Source organism: Rousettus aegyptiacus, unplaced genomic scaffold (genome assembly GCF_014176215.1).
Source record: "Rousettus aegyptiacus isolate mRouAeg1 unplaced genomic scaffold, mRouAeg1.p scaffold_m13_p_7, whole genome shotgun sequence".
Classification (NCBI taxonomy): Eukaryota; Metazoa; Chordata; class Mammalia; order Chiroptera; family Pteropodidae; genus Rousettus; species Rousettus aegyptiacus.
Genome location: NW_023416310.1, coordinates 15,875,545 through 15,897,312, shown reverse-complemented (window position 1 = coordinate 15,897,312; position 21,768 = coordinate 15,875,545). Strand labels below are relative to the sequence as shown.

General features: G+C 33.9%; 2 protein-coding genes across 3 annotated transcripts in view; both read right to left on the bottom strand.

The window, feature by feature from the left end:
* SPDYA (speedy/RINGO cell cycle regulator family member A) overlaps window positions 1–7,314 on the bottom strand; it is a 32,952-nt gene extending 25,638 nt beyond the window's left edge. The window contains exons 1-2 of one of the 2 annotated variants that reach the window (XM_016145342.2): window positions 5,211–7,314; window positions 44–296 (exon numbers count right to left, since the gene is read on the bottom strand). In XM_016145342.2, the coding sequence (XP_016000828.2) occupies window positions 44–278 (235 nt within the window). In that variant the 5' untranslated portion in view covers window positions 279–296; window positions 5,211–7,314. Of the gene's footprint in view, window positions 1–43; window positions 297–5,210 lie in introns of those variants that run through there. The other variant, XM_036223951.1, reaches the window with a different exon arrangement.
* A 133-nt stretch (window positions 7,315–7,447) lies between these two features.
* The window catches only part of PPP1CB (protein phosphatase 1 catalytic subunit beta), a 31,707-nt gene continuing 17,386 nt past the window's right edge, over window positions 7,448–21,768 (bottom strand). Inside the window, exons 4-9 of the mRNA XM_016145340.2 lie at window positions 21,197–21,427; window positions 19,008–19,112; window positions 17,185–17,256; window positions 14,063–14,214; window positions 10,788–10,922; window positions 7,448–9,234 (exon numbers count right to left, since the gene is read on the bottom strand). Coding sequence (XP_016000826.1) covers window positions 9,130–9,234; window positions 10,788–10,922; window positions 14,063–14,214; window positions 17,185–17,256; window positions 19,008–19,112; window positions 21,197–21,427 — 800 coding nt within the window. The 3' untranslated portion in view covers window positions 7,448–9,129. The remainder of the gene's footprint in view (window positions 9,235–10,787; window positions 10,923–14,062; window positions 14,215–17,184; window positions 17,257–19,007; window positions 19,113–21,196; window positions 21,428–21,768) is intronic.

Genomic DNA, 21,768 nt, shown 5'->3' with positions numbered 1-21,768 from the left:
AAAGTACTTTCTAATTACCACTATTACAAAATTTTAAACTTACCAAATAATTTAAAGAAAGCAGTCATTTCCTGACGCTGTATAACTAGGCAGGGTCCTTTGGGGCGTTTAGACTTGTTGCTATTATGTGCATTTTTTTCAGATTCTGGCCAACTATCTTTAAAAATTGGACGCTTCAGATTAATGGTTTTTTTAGGCTGATGTGATCTACTTGACCCTGATTTTACATGAACAGTGACAGTAGGTGGTGTCTCACAACACAGCTGATTATGCCTCATTTTGGTTTCCCGAGATTCCTGTAAAAATAAAACACAATTACTCATTTCTATATAAAAACAACTAATTGGATGACACCACCAGATGCAGGCATATGAAATGTTACTGAACTTGCTACTAAAAAGTTATTTGTGACAGTGACTCACATCAAAAAATGTTTTTAGAATTCAATGCCTAGAAATGCTATCCTTTCTTTGGGTAACTGATATACCTCCTCTTCCTAAGAAATAAGATCCCGTATTCCATTTTACTTTGACTGCTAGGGAACTAAAAACCAAATTTGAGAGTTAATTATAGAAACTATGACGACTTTAAAATCTATTTTGGAATTCTTTTTCCTAATTTTTTATTCTGCTTGTATTGACATAATTTTATCATATGGTTGTTATATATCACCTCAAATTTTTTATAGAACAAAGCAAATGATTTCAGAACTTAATTATGACCAATATTGAGTAGTGTATTAAAAACATATTTTCCTACTGGTAAATTCCTTGATATGTTACAAAATTCACTTACTCAATAGTATCTACTAGTATTTGTTGGGAAATTAAAAATAATTCTTGCAAAGAAATATATAGTATATGTACTTTGAGGGACCCTCATAAATTGATCACTCTAATATTTAAAGTTGTGAGTATATGATCGTGCTATTTGAGTGGCTGATTATAAGTATACATGAATGCACAGTGGTGTAACATATAAAACAAATCTGAAACAAAGTTAATCTAACATCAATATTGAACAATATGCATAATCACTACCATGTTTGGTGATATTTAGTTCATATAATTACTAGTTAGTATTAGTTTCATGGTCGAAGTGTTTATCGGATAATAAGAAATGGAGGTATAAACAGACAAAGCAGGACACTACTCTAAGACCCTAGTTAGAACCTCTGAATCCATAACTCACAGTGACCCAAGCAGCCATGCCTCCCTTGGTGTTCAAGGAGTTAGGTACAGATTCTCCTTCCTGACCCTCAGAAACTTCCCTGCTGAAGGAAGGAATGGAAAATAAGATTGAATTTAGTGGAGCTAGATCAGTGCTTTCCAATGTGAGCCATATATGTAATATTTTTAAGGCCACATTTAAAAAGTACAAATAAACAAGTGAATTCAACAATATATTTTATGTAACCTAGTATATCCAAAATATTTTAACATGTAATCAATATAAAAACTGATATATTTTACATCCTTTTTTTCATTCTAACTCTGAAAATATGGTGTATTAACATTGACAGTATATCTCAATTCAGACACTAAATTTCCAACAGTTTAAGTGAAATGCAGTCCTACCAAAACAGTAGTGTGTAGGGAAAAAATATTTCACACTCCAGTATTTGATTTTGAATTAAAATAAAAATTCAATTCTTCAGTAGCACTAGCCACATTTTAAGTGCTCAATAGCCACATGTGGCTGGCTAGTGGCTACAATGATAGTATAGGGCTAGAGTATTAAGAACTAGGCAGAGGAAATTATATTCAATTGATTCTGTAATTCTTTCTCCTCCCTCTATTTTGCTTCCCTCTTCTCTCCCCATCTTTCTTCCTACATCATAAGGTCCAATCAAATTGAAGGCAATTATGAAGGTAGGGGTGTTACAAACTCCATAGAAAAAAGAATGGGTAAGAAATTGAGGCTTGAGATTTGTGTAAGAATTTTCTGCTCTTTTCTTCCCATCTCATCTAGGGGATGGCTGGAGACCTCAGCTGCAATTTTTTTTTTTGACGTTTAAGAGCAGCCTTACAATCTCAAATTGGTGTGTAGGGACTAGGATCAGGGGTGGAATGTGCCAGAATACAGAATAACTTGTGGCATGTCTTCCAGGAGGTATTATTCAATGCTAAGTAACTTAAAATAGTGTTGCTATATTAAAACAACCATGGATATATCATGCAATAAAATGCAATAAATTTTCTATCAATCAAAAAGAAAAATATGTTCATAGCTTTACACTATTTCACTAAAACCCTGATGGATGTATTGTGATACTTCATATAAAACCTGAGACAACAGAAAGAGAAGGAAATGTCTGAAATTCTCCAAACAGAAATTCATTGAGGTTAACAAGCAAACATTGGCAGGAAAGTAATGGAGAAGGCACTTAAGGAGAGTAGCTATCAGTACTATATTCTTGGTCCAATTCCACCTTGAGGTAGCTTTTAATTTTTTCCTTCATTTAGATATACTAAGAGAATAAGCAAGCAAGAGGAAAAGAATAAAAGACATTAATTAAGATATGGGCCATTTCAGGGAAGGGCAAGAGATAGGGAAGGGGAGGGAACTAGGAGAAACTGCTCATATGGCAAAATCCTTTAATGAGTTTTTACATGAACTCTACCAACATGAAAAAAGTCATACCAGAATTCATACTTGAATGTCTGAGTTTTTTGTGTGTGTGTAAATAGAGAACAGCTAATCAATAGGCATCTGAAATAATTTCTTCTGAGGATAATACAGAGTGATGAGGTGGTAGTTCACAGAATCAGAGTATTTTGGGGATTCACCTGCCTATATGAAAAAAAATCTAATATCCATTAGCAATTCAGGGGAGGAACGTAAGCTTTAAGCGCAGCCTTACACTGAGCACTTAACATGTGCCAGACACTACACTGAAAGCTTTAAATGAATTATCTCATGTAATTCTTATCACATCTCTATAAAGCGGATATTATTTTATCCTTATTTTCTAGATGAGAAGTTTGAGGCTTACAGAAGTTGGGAAATTTGCCCATGGCCATATTAATTATGAGTGATAAAGCTGGGACTTGAATCCAGAACTGTCTGATACCAAAGCCCCATATTCTTTAAACATTAAATAACTGTTTTAAAGATTAGATGAAATCACGTGTGAAACACTTGACACATAGTATGAAGTTCAATATTACTGTCACCTTGCCCAGTTTATGTTCTACTATAAGCTTACTTTATAAAAATTTAAATCTAGCATTTGCAGTATAAATGTGCACAATAAATTATGACTTAGTAGTTAAATATAAGCCACTGCTGTGCGGAAAAAATATGGGATTATATTTTTGCTAAAATAACTCTTAAAAAAAAGAATCCTTATTGAAACTGCAGCATTTTTCTGTATCATAACCACAGAATTGAACTATTAAAAAATAGAGCAAATGTAAGAAAAATATTTTAGCAAAATTGCTGGATGTTTTGCTGGGGCTATTACCAAATTTCCACAATTTTGATGCTTAAAATTTTTTCCTAATTTAATCATCTAATGGTTAAAGAACACTTTTAGCCTCGACCAAGTGCTAGAGTGTTTGTAAAACTACATGGCATAAGCATTTCAATAAGTTCAAATCTGATTAGAAATCCAACCTATTAGTGAATAAAACAATACACTCCAATGAAGCAGTGAGAATAAATGGAAACTAGATGGAACAAAATTAAAGGAGTGATATGCTAGAAAATGATTCGCAGGTGTGAACATTCTCCCCTCCCCCCCTTTTAAATGTGGCAATTAGAAGAAAATGACCAGCAGCTAGAAGAGATAATAGTCAAATAAGGATTTTTTTTTTTTTTTTTTTTTAAAGACAGGATTCTTAAATGCATCTGACTGCAGAAGGTCAGAGCTAGTTAAGAATGTATGTTGAAACACTGAAGAACAGACCTGGGTTAAGATGATGATGTCTTACTAGCTTTGTGATCTTAGGCTATTTAACTTCTGGGACCCGCAATTCCTCACTTATGTATGATGTGACATAATAACAGCAACTATGTTTTTTTAGAACCTAGTACATAGTAAGTATTCAGTAAAAGCTACCTATTATTAGGCGTTGTTAATAATACATGTTTTGTAGGGTTGATGAGGAAAGGAACATGCTAACGGATAATGCCTAGCACAGTGCTGAATGCTTAGCAAATACTCAATACAGAGCAGGACTATTATTATCTTTTTTACAGGAAGGATATCTTTCAAGGAAAGAAGAGTTGGAATATGAAAAACAAACTGCAACTAATAAATATAACTTAGATGTTAAAAAATCACTGGTAGCGATATTATAGGTATTTAAAAAAGGGCTTATGTTAGAGGATAAAATTTGTAAATAGGAACTGAAGTTTAACACAGCACGGGTTTAATCAGTCTTTCAATGTTAAATTACTTCGTGAGTTGTTTTGTTTTTCAATCTAAGCTAGTTGGCCTCTAGTGGCACTGAGAATGTAAGAAAAGGATCCTGTAAATTTTGAGAAATGAACTAAAGGCGTAGCACTGACACACTGCAGCTCAGATCTCAAGATTCTGGTACAGACGCTCCTGGGAAAAAAAGATGCGTTAATGCGACACAAGTAAGAAAGAGGCAGGACTTAATCAAAATACCACGCCCCACCCCCAGAACAATAAAGGCCGGCGGGCGGGCTCCTCCATCCGGCCCTTTCTTCCCGGCAGGCAGGTGGGCGACCCGGAGCCCGTGGCACTAGAACTCACCCAGGCCACCATGGAGAGGCCGCGGCAGGACCCTCGGGGAACGGGAACGCGTCTCCTTTCCTTTGTCCCCTTCCCTCCCAAGCCTGCCAGCCAGCACGACCCGAGAGCAAAGAGCCGGTGAAACGCCCACAACCCCACCACGGAAGGTGGCACCCCTGGTCCCCCTCTCTTTGCGAGCACTACGCGCTCCTCGCCGTCTTTCCTCGGCCCTACGGCGGCGAGCCGCCTGGCGTCCGACCTCCACGCCTCCCGCCCCAGTCCGTCTCCCAAGTCCAGGCAGAAGGAGCTGGAAGGGTGCGTTCTCGTCGCCGAGAAACCACCTGAGGGGGCTCACGGGCGAAGCGTGTGGGGAAGCAGCTGAGACGCCGCCACATTCTCACACACGGAGGGCGGCGGGGTTGGGTGTGAGGGAATGCAGGGAGCAGGCATCACCGAGACGAGTCGCTGCCGGGGCCTGAAGCCAGGGCGCGGGGAGGAAAAGTACCTGCGAAAATCTGGGGCTGGGAGAGGGGCCGGGCGGCGCTCAGCCTCCCCTAGACGATCCCGGGCCTCTCAGACGGTTGCTCGCAAGTCGCTCCACGCAAGCACGGCCCGCTCGGAAACCTCCCGCCAATCGGGAGCGACGCCACCACGGGCCAATCGGCGCACAGAACTGCCCGCTGGGGGCGGGGGCGGGGCCGGCCCGACGCTGCGCTGGCCACGCCCAGAGCCACGGTTGCCAGACAACCTTCTACCGTTATCCTGCCTCGCTTACCTTATGGGAAAATTTTTTAAAAAGTAAATAAACAAACAAATAAATAAAAGGCTCGTACCGATCTCCTGTCTCCTAATTTAACCCCTTGGACACTTATCAAAGTCAGGCTTGTAGTAGAGCCATTTTATCTTCCAGCTAGGCAAGCCCTTCTATATTAAATTAATTATATGGACAGAGGAAGGGTCCAAACCAAAGGATGTGAATAACATGGCTCTGTGATAAATGGTAATGTTTTCCATTGTGCTAGATCTGTTCTAAACTGTAAATTATTTTACAGTAAACTTTTCTTTCTGGCCTCATCCTAACTCTTCGCCTGGAATGTAGTAGGTGCTTCGTGTTTGTTGAATGCATAAAAAGGTTTTTCAGTTTTTAATTTTTTCCATGACATCTTTTCCTCCTCCCTTCTACCTAATGTATAAACTGCTTTTCCTCAGTTAAACATGGCCTTTTTTTCATTTTGCTATTCTAAATACTTTTAATCATTGCATAATACTCAAGTGGATGGACCTTTTATAACACTATCTAAATTTCACTTTTGTAGAAGAAATGAAGAGCATGACAAAACTTTAGGTGTATACTTATTAGTTTGTCTTATTTAACTATTGTTCGTTTTGTATGGTATGCCGTCACTTTAAAATCCTTCTAACCACTTTTTAGCTGTGTAATTATAAAACACTGAAATCTACTAGCAAAAAGGGACATAGTATTTCAAAGTGGATGCCAGTGGTATAGTCAGGCTATTATTGTGTGTCTTCTCAGGCAAAGCTTTGGTGCAGGAATGGATCTATCAGGAAGAGAGGAGTAATTGGATCATGTCAGTGTAGCAAAAGCAGAGCAAAAGCTTGACCATTTTACTTTTCTGAACACATTTTTTTAGCATAGAGATGTAAAAGAAAAAGATTTTTGTTTTAATTTGAACGTTATGATTGCCAAAAAACCAAAGGAATGTACCAGAACTTATAAATGGAGATATATTTCAGTTCCTTGGTTCAATGACACTTTTATATTAAGGGACACATCTCAAGATGTTCCTGGCTTTCCCTCAGACGAACTTTTTTAAAAAAGACATATATATCCTCTGAACACTTCCAATTATTAGCCACCATTTAAGCCTTCAAATTCTTCACCCTGGTATTTGACTCCACATTTTGTAGAAACCAATCTTACCGATCATGATTAAAATTTGTCTCTCCGTAAAATTAAAATGATTGTTAATGTTTCAAATATAAGGGCTCCACTGTAATTCTTTCAAAGAACAATGTGCCATAAAAAAAAAAAGTTGACCCAAATAATCGATGTGTTCCATCATATTATCAGTTATCTAATGTTTACTGAATTTGAATTAAAAATTTGAATATAGAAATTAAAAAGCAAAGAGGAAGAATATAAATTAGTGACACTAGAATTACAGTGTATTTTTCTCCTAAGAAATGAAGTTTTATTTAAGTAGCAATGTTACTAAAAAAATATTTTTAATGAATACATTACATGAATAGAAGCTGTTAAAGTGATTTTAGGACTGCTTAAATAATTTTTAATCATGCTAAATTTCCATCCTTTAAAATTTAGTGACCAGTATTAATTAGTAAATATTTTTTCACAATTGATATTGGGCTGTATAAATTACAAAAACCAAGCAGGATTTAAATGTATTAATATTGAGATTAGTGAAAAAAACTGCCAAAGGCTTATTTTCTAGACCCGCTTCACTGTGACTACTAAGGATACATCTAAAATTCTATCAGAAATTGCTCGACTTACACTCCAATTAGGAAAATATTTAAATCATTAGATAAAAGCCTATGTGACCTAACTTAATACATCATATGCAGTACGTGAACACCTTCAAAAAAGGATCAATTCAATATATGTCAAAAACATTAAACTCTATTGGAATAAAATGTGTTTAAATGTCTTATTGTAAAAAAGAAAAAAAAAGGGCAGAAAATAACCAGTCAGGCTTCATATCAATTAGACAACTTTTACTAAATGAGAAAACTACATTTAAAATGTGCTTTAAAACAAAATGGAATTAGAAAAAAAGACATACGCATTTGAAAGAACTTTGCACTGTGCTGAAAATCAAATCTCTTGCAGTAATACAATACACCAATTCATAAAATGTAAGTTAACAGAATTTTCAATTTAACATTTTCAAAGACAATATTAAGGTCAAGAATTTCACATCTATGGTAGCACATATAGAAGGGCATTATAAATATGATGTCCATCCCTAAGAAGCTTACAAATTTGACAATGCTCAATAAAAGCTTTTAGAATCACATCCAAAAGTATCGCATCCAAAAATCACAAGTATGTGTCCTCTAAGTTCTCCTTATAAAATCTTTATGTTCACTTTTCTACTCTTGCCATTTGTTAATGCTAACCCTTAAAAAAAAGAGAGAACAGGAAAAGAAATGCTGCAATAAACCCTTAATCATGTACAGAAATTATTGCTACTATAGTTCACTACAAAGCATGTCTATACAATATCATATGAACTTTGATCATGAAAAATCAGAATAAAAATCTTTAGTGACATAAGCCTTACAATCGTATACAACATTCACGTGGCAATATTAGACAGTTAAGCACCCAATACCCATAGTTGACAAAATGTCCCACTGACCAGCATTCATTTAAATACATCCTTCGTAGAGGGAGGAAAAAAGAGATAGTGTCAGCTTTCCAAGGCTTGTCAAAAAAGGATTCTCATGTTTTGTGGATCTAAAAACAAAAAACAACAAAACCCCAAAAAAACAAAACCGATGCAAGTGAGGGTGTTACCAGAAAGTTAAGCATGCCAAAAGGTGTTTCGTGCGAATTAAAACCTAAAGCCAAGGTACCACATAATCACATTACCAACTAGTTGGGTAATACTATAAGCCTTATCTTAAAGTTAAATGAAATGCTACTGCACAATAGAGCATCAATAAGTTAAAAATTAGAGAGCACAAATCCAAATCAGTGGCAATTTCTGTATAAAGCAAAAACTCACTATCAGCTGTAGTCTGCCCAAACTGTTTAATTAAATCACTGGATTGGACAGTTTGCATATTTTTAAAAATATCAATCTCTAAAATTCCTTTTCATGGTAATGAGGCATGTTTTCTTAGTAAGATCAAACAGGTACATAAGTAATTAAGAAAAAAGTAATAGTTGGTGAATGTCTTTAAAGCTCGTCCCACATTTCACTTTTTAAAATGTTTAGGGAAAAAGTTTAAAATATCTGCCATCATTCTAGCAAAAACAAACAAAACAAAACAAGCCCAAAATAATTAAACAACCAAGCAACACTAAAACCACATTACACAAGATGGATCATCATGCTTTCATCTGGTTTAACTATCACATCTAGTTTAATTGGGATGCTTTTCAACTTTAAAAACTGTGATAAGTGAAGATGTAACTTTAATGGGTAATTTTGAATTTGGATTTAACTTTGTTGAATAACAGAGTATACTTATTACAATACAGTGTAGCACATCTTTCTATTAGAAAAAAAATTTAAGATCCTTTACCCGTCTCCTTAAGTTAAAGGTGTGACATCATAAAGGGTGTCAAATGGCTGGATGGTTTTACAGTGCACACTTATATATTATGAAGTATGTCCTTAACAAATCTGATGGTTTCTTTACAGTTCCTTTCTTCACCTTTTCTTCGGTGGATTAGCTGTTCGAGGTGGAGTGACAGGACGTCCTGAATTCAGTCCACCATACTGGTACTTAGCTTTCTTTTCAGATGGTTTCAATATCTTAAAGTAAACAATTTAACAATGTTATTTCTTTAAGAACAGTAAATTTAAGAATATTATTGTTACAAGAGTGGGTTTTTCAATAAATGGCATAAATTGTAAAAGTGCAATAAGAATGTAGAAAAACAGCAAGTTGCACATTCTTCACATTTAAAGTGTACAAATGTCTGAATATCTGAACACTATTATTCATTGTCATTCCATTAATTTAGTAACAAAAGCTCAAATACACAAATCCTATCAACTACCTAATCCTTAGATTTAAGCAAAAATTTTTTCAAATTAGTGTACTGCTAGGGTGAGAAAAAAACTCTAGCTTTTAAGATTCAAAACACCTAGGTTCTCATAATTCTGCCACTATTTAGAGGGTAACTAGTTGTAAATTGTTCAGAGCTTAATTTTTGTGTAAATAGACCTTTTTATTTAAAAAACCGTTATTTATATACATTACCTATTATAAATTCACCCATTTAAATGTACAATTCAATGATTTTTTAGTATATTTATACAGAGTTTTACAAACACTACTATAATTATAATCTAATTTTAGAACATTCTTGTCACCTCTCCCCCAAAATAACTCTTGTTTCCATAAGCGATCACTCTTCATTTCTACTCTCCAACCCCCTTCAACTCTAAGCAACCATTAATCTACTTTCTTTGTCTATTGATTTGTCTTTTCTGGCTATTTCATATAAATTAAACCATTTAATAATGTGGGTTTTATTACTAGCTTCTTTGATGGAGATAATATTTTTGAGGTTCACTTTCAACTGCCAAACAATATGCCATTTAATGGATATTCCACATTCTGTTTATTCGTTCTTCAGTTGATGGACATTTGGGATGTTTCTACCTTTTGCCTTTTATAAACAATATTCCTCTGAACATGTATATACATATAATTGGGGATCTATTTTTAACTCCTTTGGGTATATACCAAGGATTGGAATTGCTGGGTCATACAGAAACTATGTTTAACTATTTTCCAAGTGGCTGTACCATTTTACATTTCCACCATCAATTTACATTCCATTAGGGATGAAGGTTATAGTTTCTCCATATCCACACTCGTTCTTGTTACTGTCTTTTTAAAATTATATTTATTCTCGTGGGTATAAAAAGAATATTTCAATACTTACACAAAAAAAAAATGCTTAGAAAAGATTTATGAAGCATTTCTTAGAACTATTCAGAGCATCCAAGTGCCTCAGGGAAAAAAACGTATCTATTCACCTCCACTATGGCAACAGTTGAAGGTTAAGGCCTGGTTACTCCCCTTAAATTGTAAATGAGAAGTTGAACATCTACCACTCAATTATACTAGTAGATACAAATAGTATAATAAATAAAGAGGGATGAGAAAACCCTTCTACATTTAAAAAGAGACTGTTGTGTGCATATCATGGATATAAAATAAGCGTTGCAAAAACAAAGTATCGAAGTAGTTTTGGTCTGCGAACAAGAAAGATTTTAAGTAGCACACTAAAAATTCTTCTGATGATAGTTTTAATTAGATTTCCAATTGTTATAAATTCATATTTATATTATACCTGAAATGAACACATCAAAGTTTCATCCACACTCATCATTCCACCAGCATTATCAAATTCGCCACAGTAATTTGGGGCTGAAAATAGGGTTACCAATTGTCTTTTAGCAAAAAATTCATATCCATCTTCCACCACCTGTCAAAGGAAATGTCAAATATTTACAGGTAATTCTCAACAATCTATACTCATTGAGATTAATGTGACAAAGACCTAAAAAGAACCCACCTTGTTTTGATTTTTATTCTTAAACTTGTCTTAGAATATTAAAATTGGTGTCTTTTCTAAAACTGCAAGGATTTAGCTTAAATGAAATCATAATAAATTTATGATTATTAAAAAGTTTTAAAATGGTACCATTTCCAAGGCTCTTCATATAGTGTCTACAGGGAGCTGGGACACCAAGTACATCTTAAATGATGTCATTATAACCCAACTATAGAATCCTTAATTCAATGAATAACCAGGCAATGAAAGAGATTAAGGCAAGGACTTTTTTCTTAACCCACCTAAAAATTATGTATTAGTATTATGTTGTTATACTTTGAAAACTCTACTAAATTGAGCTTAATTTACACAGCTCAGGCTCCAAAATATTAGCTGCCTAAATATTAAATTTTTATATATATAATTCTTTAACTTAATGATTTAACATGACTTCTAGAATCTATCATCACTTCCTGAGTTAAAAAATTTATTGTTTCTCAGCTCTAAAATCTGAGAGGTAGGCAATGACACATAAACTTTTTTTATCTATAGTAGGCAAGAATACTTTTTGAAGTCTTTTAGGTATCCTTTAAGCAAAAATTATCCTACAATACTTGCTAATATAAGAAAGCACCTCCAAAACCATGCACATTTTTAAAAATAATTCCTACCTTAGTATCAGGTACACATTCCTTTCGTAAGAATTTAGACGTTAGAATTCAGATATTAACCTTTTCTGTTAAGACCTTGGCCACCTTGATCTACTCCAGGCTTACTTAGCATGGTATTTGGCACTAAGTACATCCTTTTAGTTCTTAGTTTGTTTCTTCGTTTCACTCATTCAGACATTTACTGAAAAAAACAGGCTTTTTCTATATGAAAAATATGGAGTTTGTGTTTTTCTCAATGTCTCTTAATTTTAGAGATAGTTTGTGTTGTGTATTGGTTTGATATTTCAAATCCACTTGCTTTTAACAAAAATGAAGTTGTTTTTAAGAGTAAAGTTTTGATATAAGAGTGAATTAAGTTGTGTCAGGATATCATGATCTCATCTGTTGTCACTGACAACGCACTCAGTAGCTCAGCTGCTAAGGGGTGCTGCTGGGGGCTTATCAAATAAAACATGTGGAGAAGCACCTACGGCAAGGGGACATTTAAACTATAAATACCCAGTTTGTGAGGACCATCCACTGAGCATGGAGACTCTTTGCTGATTTCAATAATAGCTCCTCCCTTGGTAAAGGCTTACCTGCAGGGAACAAAGTTGTGTAGCACCCCAACAAAGGAGATCATCTTGCCTGTCAATACTGGCTCCCTTGTAAGCAATGTGCTCTAGGAACAAGGGACTCTGACTTTTTTCCCCTGGTAGCTTGTGGCAGCTCGCCTTGGCTAAGCCATTTCTCCTAAAAACCAGTTGGAGCTCAAGTAACAACTTGTATAAACAAACACTTCAATTAAATTTGGACTTTATTCCTTTTATTTCTCCTTGCCTAGAACAGCAATGTTGAGTAGCCTATCATTGTTTTGGAATATGTTATTTCTTTATTGGCTTATTAAAAGACATAATCCTGTGTACTACTGGCTAGTGAATTATAATTCCTGCAGTGAACTTGTGTTAAATCATTAACAAAGACAACCTTGGTCTCTGAGCATAATTTGCCACCCAAAACAAAATGTTTAAAAAAAGATGTTGGAAGTGCCTGGAAAAAGAATGCAAAAACTAAGGTAGTTCAGTGACCTGAATTTTAAAAATAATCAACTCTTTTTAAAAAGACCAGTGAATGGAGATCTATAGCTGGAAAAAACTGAATATCAGTACTTAGCAACTCTGCCTTCTTACCTAATGGAAGGCTTATCTTAACTATCTCAATCATAAAGACAGTGTTTACTGATTAAGACAATTTTGCGAAAAGCAAGGAATCTGGGGACATGACTTCATTTCTATATGAACTAGGAAATTCTGCTAGAAGAAAGGCATGTGATATCTAACATGTGCCGAAAATGAGAAGCCAGTCACCTACGTTTATCACATGAGATCACAAAGAGGTAGTAGTCAAGTGTCATGGGTATAAAACCCCACAGAAAAGAGAAGCAATATGGAATAGCGTATACTTAATACATTTTGCTTGCAAAAGAAAAATAATGAATCTTTAAAAATATTATATTTACAAGTTTCAAATACTTCCGGTACTTTCAAAAGTAGCCAAAAAAGATTTTTGAAAATACCTTTCAATATATTTCATACCAGTTATGTTTTAGGGAGCATGAGGACTTGATATACTAAATTTTTAAAATAAGATTTTAATTCTTTTATTTAACAAACATTAAATGTATGCTATGTAAGTTTATAAGGCAGTAGCTACTGAAAGGTCAGCAAGTCAAGACCCCCTCCTTAAAAAGTGCACAATATAGTACTGGACACACAAAAAATTTGTATATGAATATTTATAATGAAAATTAAAATATGTAAAAAAGCAGAGTGGAGATAAATAAACTTCCATTTACTAACTACCATGATTCAAAAATTACCAAAATTTTGCTACATTTTTTTTTTTTTTTTTTTTTTTTTTTACTCTGCTGATGTCTGTTAAAGCAAATCCTAAACATGCCATCTTACCCTTTACATACTTGAGTATGCATTTCTGATATGGGCATCCTTCTTACATAACAATAATGGTATCACAGCTAAAACAATTAACAATGATTCCTTGATATCTAATACTTAGTCTATAATCGAATTTCCCCAACTTTCTCAAAAACGTCATTTTACAGTGTGGCCTGTTTTTATCAAAATGCAATTTGTTTGATTCTTATCTACAATACGTAAACATTATATTAAAAGAGGAACAAGTATTCCTAAAAAGCTTCAGATAAGCATTGAAAAACTTGTTGGAATTGCAGTACACTGCAAAAACATATACTTTTGAAACATATCCTCTTAGAAGGTGAGAAAGAGTTAAACAAATCATTAGATTGTGAAGATAGGCTTCACAAACTGTTTCTTCAAAAAGAAAGAGTGGACTTGTGAAGTTAATAAATATTAAAACATCCCATAATTTTATATTTCATACCTGATGAGCTCGACAAATCAAGTCTAAGTCATGACGATTCAGAAATTTACTAACTACATCAGCTCCAAAAGTGAAGGAAACACCACGATCATTTTCTCCCCATCCTTGCACATCTTTATCTGGGTCCGACCACAGCAAATCACAGAGCAAACCTTTAAATAAGAACACAGCAATAAAAAAGCTGAGTTTATCAAATAAAGTACATCTATGTCACATTTCTTCTCTTGCCCTCTTACCCTTTAATAAACAGTAATAATCTCTTGCCACCCCCCGCCCCCAGTATCTCAGTTTATCAAATTTACTCACTCTCTGTTAAAGCACCATACAAATATAATTTCCTTGGCTTCTTAAGGTAGTACTTTCCAACTCTTTCCACATATATAAGTATGTGTATGGCACACTCCAAGCAAACTATACATGGAAAATACTTATCTTTTGTATAGTTTCTCCAAATGGATAACCAAATGACCCAGCAAGCAGCATTTCCTAAATAGTTCACCCTTTCCTTACAGAGCTACCTACACTCTGTTACTGGGTACCACAGTCTACTCCACTAATCTATTTATCCCCAAACCAATGACATACTAGAGTTTTTAAATAAATCTACGTATCTGGTAGGGCTAGTATTACCATTTAATATTTAATTTCCTTCAGGATTATCTTGGTTACTTTCAATCCCTTTGCTCTTCCACATATAAAACTTCTGAATGTTTGTCTAATTACATGAACCCAACTGAGATTTCACTGGAATTTTATTTATCGATAGATCAATTTCCATATTGTAATAAGTTGCCTAATACATGTAATAAATTGCTTTGTTACATCTGTTGAAAACATTTTCTACAAAGGGCTGGAGTATTCAAATAAAGTACGAAGGAACACAAACAGATGAGATCCTACACTTTAGTAATGTTTCAGGTTTAAGAAAAGATATCAGAGCTATAAATACTTATCTGGGTATCTTTACCATCCATTAACAGCAGTGTAAATTTTAAGAGACTCAGACCACCTTGGTGAGAAGTCTAGCACATGAACTCTGAGAAATCAAACATTTAAAAAGTAGGCAGAGGTGGGAGGATGAGCAAAAAATATTGAGAGAAATGGTCAAAACAAATTAGAATAACAGATATCTCCTGAAAGGGTTAAAAATTATCTAGAAGTAGAACATGGTTACATTTCAAGTGCAATGAACAAACGTAGTAGGTCAAAAATAAAAAATGTGTCATTTACAGTTATGTCACCAGGCCTTAATGAAAGCAATTTGTTGACAGTTGAGGAAAAAAAGAGTAGGTAAAAGTCAAACTCTAATGAAATTAAGGAGATGGATGCTGAGATGGTAATATTAAGTACCTTTCTAAGAACTATGGTGCTAAAGTTCTTCTTGTTGTTGTAATCCATAAACTTCATAATATAGTTTTATCAGGAAAGGAGATTTTCATTTTGGGTTATGATATAGCTTGTTTTGACAGGGGAATGATTTAAACAACTTTAAGAACTGATGGCAATGTGCTCTTAATTTCTATCATAATTACTAAGCTCCTGCTGTTTTAAGAAATCCACCAACATACAAAATCTGTAGGGATAGCCTTAATTTATAAGCTCTTTACGATTTCTAAAGAATCACAAGCTAATTCTTTCAAAAAAAAAAAAAAAAAAAACAAAAACCACATACACAGTGCTCTAAATGCTCCTATCTTCTAGTGTTTCCATAAATGAAACAAGGAGCAAGGAGCCAAGATATTAATCTATAATTTTAATGTGACAATAAAACTATAATTGGTTGCTTTTGGAATTATCTGGACAACATGATAGTCTGCATGCATTCAAAATCAAATGATACTAGCAAAAACAATCTGGCATTATTCAACCAAGGAATCAAGATAAGAACCTCAGTCAAGGTTCAGTGTTTTATAATTCAATTCCTATTCAACAAGCATCACAATCATGAAGTTATTGTTTTGAAAAATGTTTTAATGTATAAATTGAATATCTCTAGATTACAAAGCTTACAATGGCCATCTTTAGCATCTCAGAAAATTACCATTAAAATGTACTAAGAGAAAACTATCATGTCACCCTTGAAAATGATTTATATGTGAACTATACCATTAACAGAAACTCTAAAGCTATAATGACTTGAAATATATATTTATATTGTATCTTATTTAAAAAACAGCAAACACCCCATTATTTAAATACTAGTTTCTGTTAGGTTTAGTCAAATATATTCTATAATTACAATTGAAATCTGGTAAAATGTATGTTTTTCCCTTTTATAATCAACACAAATAAGTTGTGTCACTTAGATGAGTTACGAGGCAACTTATTACAATATGTAATGTCACTTTCTTAGTTCATGTCACTTTATAATATGAATGCCATCATTACTATACACCTTAGTACACACACTAGTATTCAAATATAAACAATTACCATTTTAAAGCCAATAAAAAAGTTAGGGTAAGTGGCAACTGTGCTTACGATTATTTATAAAATTATATTAGGTTCATTTGTTAATCAATGAAGCAATTTATCCTCAACTGAACATACTTGCTTTTGTTTTGACTTGCTTCACTTAATTTATTCTAAATGTATGGCCAGTCGATAATTTTTTAACATAAAATTTTCATAAAATTCATCGGTTTCTAGAACTTTGTCTCAAGAGCCTGAAGGGCTCCAAAAATATGAAATACAGATGATGCAGGAAATAACAGAAACTAGATAATTTTAAATGAGGTAATTGTATCCTCAGCTAAGAAAGAAAGATTAAACTTTTGACTAATTCTAGACAAGTCTTTGAAGGACATAACCAATGATGACATGAATGAGGGCATTTAGAAAAACAGGAAGGGAAATCAATAGCAAGATCTTTTGTGATAATCATTTTGACAGAACCATATTATGGTTATATATGAAAATTAAAAAGTTTAGCACTTTGGGGAATAATTAGTAAAAAATGTAATATTTTATATTACTGCAAGTAATCTGTAGTTAGTTTACGGATTATAGAAAAGCGCTATTGTTAGTTATGTAAACCAATCCTACTTCCACTAAATATAATTAAGTTCAAATATGCCAACGTTTTACATAAAATAATTAATTAACTTCTCTATATATTGAACCTGTATCAGGGACATCAGTGGGTCTCATAATTCTCCGAATCTGCTCCATAGATTGCAGGTCTGGTGACAGTCCTATAAATAAAAAGATGAGTCACAGTACTGTTATATAAACACTGTTTACGCAAATAAAAAAAATTTATCAAAGTAGAGTCACTATGTGAAATTAAAGATATTTAGTGTTTCTTTTAATATATTGAGTTATTAAATAAAGTCCCACTCTGACATAACAGAACATATATATATATAGCCGCTCTTCCCTACCAGGGAACACAATTCTCTTCCATTTCAGAAGATATCTTAAGGAAAGAAATCCTACCACTCTTCTTTCTTCACAACCACTCCCTGCCCTTCATAGGAACATACTCAATTCCAATCCTTCCTATCACTTTTGCCACTTCTTATTACCTACTCTTAAACACATTTGCTTTCAAGTTAAAGTGACCCGTTCTGTCCCATTAGGCCTTCCTACAATCTGCTCCAACAAGCTCATTACCTTCATAAAAGCGTAACTATTGATCAGAATGATAAACAAGAAAAGGCACACGAAAGTACTTTGTAATCTTTAAAGTAGTACATAGATAAAAGCTAGCATTTCTCTTTGGCAGACAACCCAATTTAGTTTCTTTCATTCTTTGTGATATAAAGAATGAAACTAAATATTCATATTCCATACTGCTACATGTCTAGTCTTAGCTATACTAATGTTCAAGAGCTACAATTTCTTAAATGTCTACTGTAAAATACTTCAATGAATATAGTAAAGTATGTTTCTTAGAGAATAAATCATTTATTACCTCAGGCCCAGATAAATACTAGTTATCTTTTCAGTTTTTTTCCACTTTAATTTTTTCCACATATTGATGGAAAGCTAATTTTCTTATAGTATTTCATTAAATTTCCCTGTATAAAAACCCAATATAGCTACTAAACTATTCAGTAAACTCCTCTGCTCGGTATTCAAATTTCTATACTCTGATCTCATCAGTCCCCAACATGTACTTGACATTCTAGTCAGGCCACTGCTCACACATTCCTTGAACTGAACATAAAAGACTGTCTCAAGTCCTTTTTACTTCTCCAAAGTCTATTTATCCTCCAAAACCCATTCCTCTATACTTTTGACCAACAATTTTAATTCTCTCCCTTTTCTGACTTCTCATAATTACTCTCTCTACAAGTACTTTGACATAAATTCCTTTCATTACTTGATCTGTTTTGAAAATATACATTTTATCAACAAGTTTTTAAATTCCTCAAGATAGCCAGATCATACATTTTCTATATATTTTCATAGCATCCAGCCAAATGTTAGTTTTTGGAGAAAGAAAATCTTTCTTATATTCAAGCTTATTTAACAAGGCATATAGAATAACTTATTCTAACATAAATTATTTTTAGGGTTAAAGCAGACATTATTACATAAAGCCTAACTCTTGGTATATGGGAATATTAAATTATATTTGGATTCTGATGAAAAGTTATTTAATAGAGGCAGAAAAATAATGATACTCATTTTTACTGATAGTAGGGGCATCTTTCTGTCAAAACTGAGGCAAAAAGAAGATATTTTTTCAAACAAAACACCAGTTATCCTCCTCATATGTGAAATTCTTTAAAGATAAATACTAAATTTTCATTTTCACTATGTACAAATAATCATAAATTTCCTTGGTAGTAAAAGAGATTTTAGCCATGTTTAAAACAGTTTTAATCACTTGAGGTTTTACACAAGCACTGCTTTATTTTCTGAAAGCATCTTAATTATTATAGGACTTTTATAAATAACAGAAGAAGAAAAAGCCATAAATTTACTGGTCTACTACCTCCATGACAACAGAAGATCTTCTCATCCACAATGGCAGCTATGGGCAGACAGTTGAAACAATCAGTGAAGGTCTTCCACAATTTAATATTAAACCTTCGTTTGCCTGTAAAAAAAACAAGCAAACAGAGTAAATAAATCTAAAACTATTCTCATCGGTTATCTCACAGCCACAGGATTAAGAATAATTTTAATTTTCTTCTTTTTATTTATCTAGCACAGTGTTTTTTCTATAAACAAGTGCTACTTATATACTTTTGAAGAGATAATAAGTAAACATTCACAACTTCGGTAAAGTTACAAAGACTTCAAAGATTCTACTAGGTGTTTTATGAAATGAATAGAGCAAACACTTTTGTCTTTTAAGATCACTACAATATAGCTACTTTGAAATAGTCTAATAGACTATTAGTTTATGTTTTGTATTCAACATGTATCTTAGAGTTAAATACCTAGCCGAACAGTAAGCAGAAGTAAAAAGGGTGTCTCTAGACACTGTCAATTTTAACTCTAATGCTGGGGTCCCCAACCCTCGGGGCTACATGGACCTGTGCCAGTCCGTGGCCTGGTAGGAACCAGGGCTGCATAGTAGGAGGCGAGCGGTGGGCAAGTGAGTGAAGCTTCATCTGTATTTGCAGTTGCTCCCCTGTGGTAGCACCACTGCCTCAGCTCCAACTCAGATCATCAGGCATTAGATTCTCATAGAAGCACAGGTCCCTGGTGCCAAAAAGGTTGGAGACCGCTGCTCTAAGACATTGAGTAACAGAGCATAAACTTATTGCCAAGAAAGGAGAATTTCTAAGTGTTTAACTTGTATTCACTTTTGTGTAAATTACAACTTTGGCACTATAGCAAGTATAGAGACACAAAGGCTATAGTTCCCCTGTAGTCTAACATAAAGAGCTGTGACAAAGACAATCTTAAGTGTATGTTCACCTTTTTAGTTACTCAATTTTTCTGAATTTGGCAATACGTTCCAACAACTAATCCAGGAAGGGGATAAAAGACAAAAGCACTAATTTCTTATGCCTTTATGGCACAATCTGCTTCTCAAGAATAAGTATAATTCAAAGTAGTATTTACAAGTTGTTCTCACATACATTATTTCATTTGGTGTCATTTCTATCCTGAGGCTACTCAAAGTCCATATTTTATCCTTTAAGAATATATCTTTATATCTGATATAGCTTTAGAAGTGGTTATAGTTTGAAATACTACAACCCACTTCCTGCCTAATGGTCTGATTTAAAAAAACTGAAACCATATACTTCTCAGAAATAAAAATGCAAATGAATTCAAATAAAGAATCATTCCCACTATAATGTAAGCTCCACGAAAATCATTAGTCTTGTGCACTGCTGCATTCCTAGTGTCTAGAATAATGGCAGGCATATACTACTTCCTCGAACATTTGTCAAACAAATGATTATATGAATCAAGAAGATTTTAACTTAGAATAGAGAAAAGCAAAGATTCTAATAGGGAACTCAACACTAAAAACAATAAACTCAACTTTAAAAATCGTTGTAATTGGTTCTAAATTGAAATTCACCAAATATGTTCACTTCCATGCTCTAACAAAAAAATAAAAGACCATATTAAAATGTAGTAGCATCTGTAAACACTACCACACAATATTAAATCAGTGATTTCTTACTAATGAAAAAGAGTACAACAAAATAAGGATATGCCAGAGTATTCAGTATCCTTCTCTCTCTAGATTTATAGGCATAGACTGACATTCTAATAATAAACTTCAACTTTTAAATAATTTCATAGAATGTGTCAACATTTCTTGTGACACTGGGCCAATAAGAGTTTGTGCAATATTACAAGAATGCTGAAAGCTAAAACTTTAATGGACATTAAAAAAACCAGAGGCTACTATCTTTAGTGACCTCTGTTCCACTTGGATATTTTACTACATAACTACTTATAAGAGGGCCTTTCGGCTGAGCAAACTGCAGTCAAAATGAAACAAGACCAAAGAAAGCCCAAGGAACCAATTTAATTAGAATCATTTCATGGTTTCAGGTTCCTCTCCCAAGAAAAGGCTCATTTTAAGGTTTATGCTGATATGTCACATTTTCAAAAGCTGACTTGAAGGAACTCTTTTGAAATAGAAGATTATCAGGGAATTTTTTCCATCAATAAAAAACAGGTTTTGTTTTGTTTTTTTTTTTTACTTACATTCATCATAAAATCCATAAATGCGATTGATGCTAGCACACTCATGGTTTCCTCTCAAGAGAAAGAAGTTCTCTGGGTATTTGATTTTATAAGCCAAGAGCAAACAAATGGTTTCCAAAGACTGCTTTCCTCTGTCCACATAATCTCCTAAGAAAAGATAGTTGGCTTCCGGTGGGAAACCTCCATATTCAAATAATCGCAATAAATCTGTATACTGTCCATGAATATCTCCTGAAAATAGAAAAAGTTGGTTTCAGAATATTTGGTTACTGTGGTTAAAGCAGCTTCTATGAATTGATTCCCCATGTTTACACCCTTGTGTAATCCCTCTCCCCTTAAACATGGGCTGTAGTTAGTGACTTGCTTCTAACAAAGAGGACAGAGCAAAAGTCAGACAGGCTGTCACTTCTGAGATTCGGTTACAAAAGACTGTGACCTCCATCTTGCTTGCACTTACTTTCTCTTGCCTTCTGTTGCAGCTACCTTACTGAGAGAAGCACACCTGGCAAAAAACTGAAAGAGGCCTCTGGCCAAACAGCTCATTTGGAACTGAGGCCTTAATCCAACAGCCC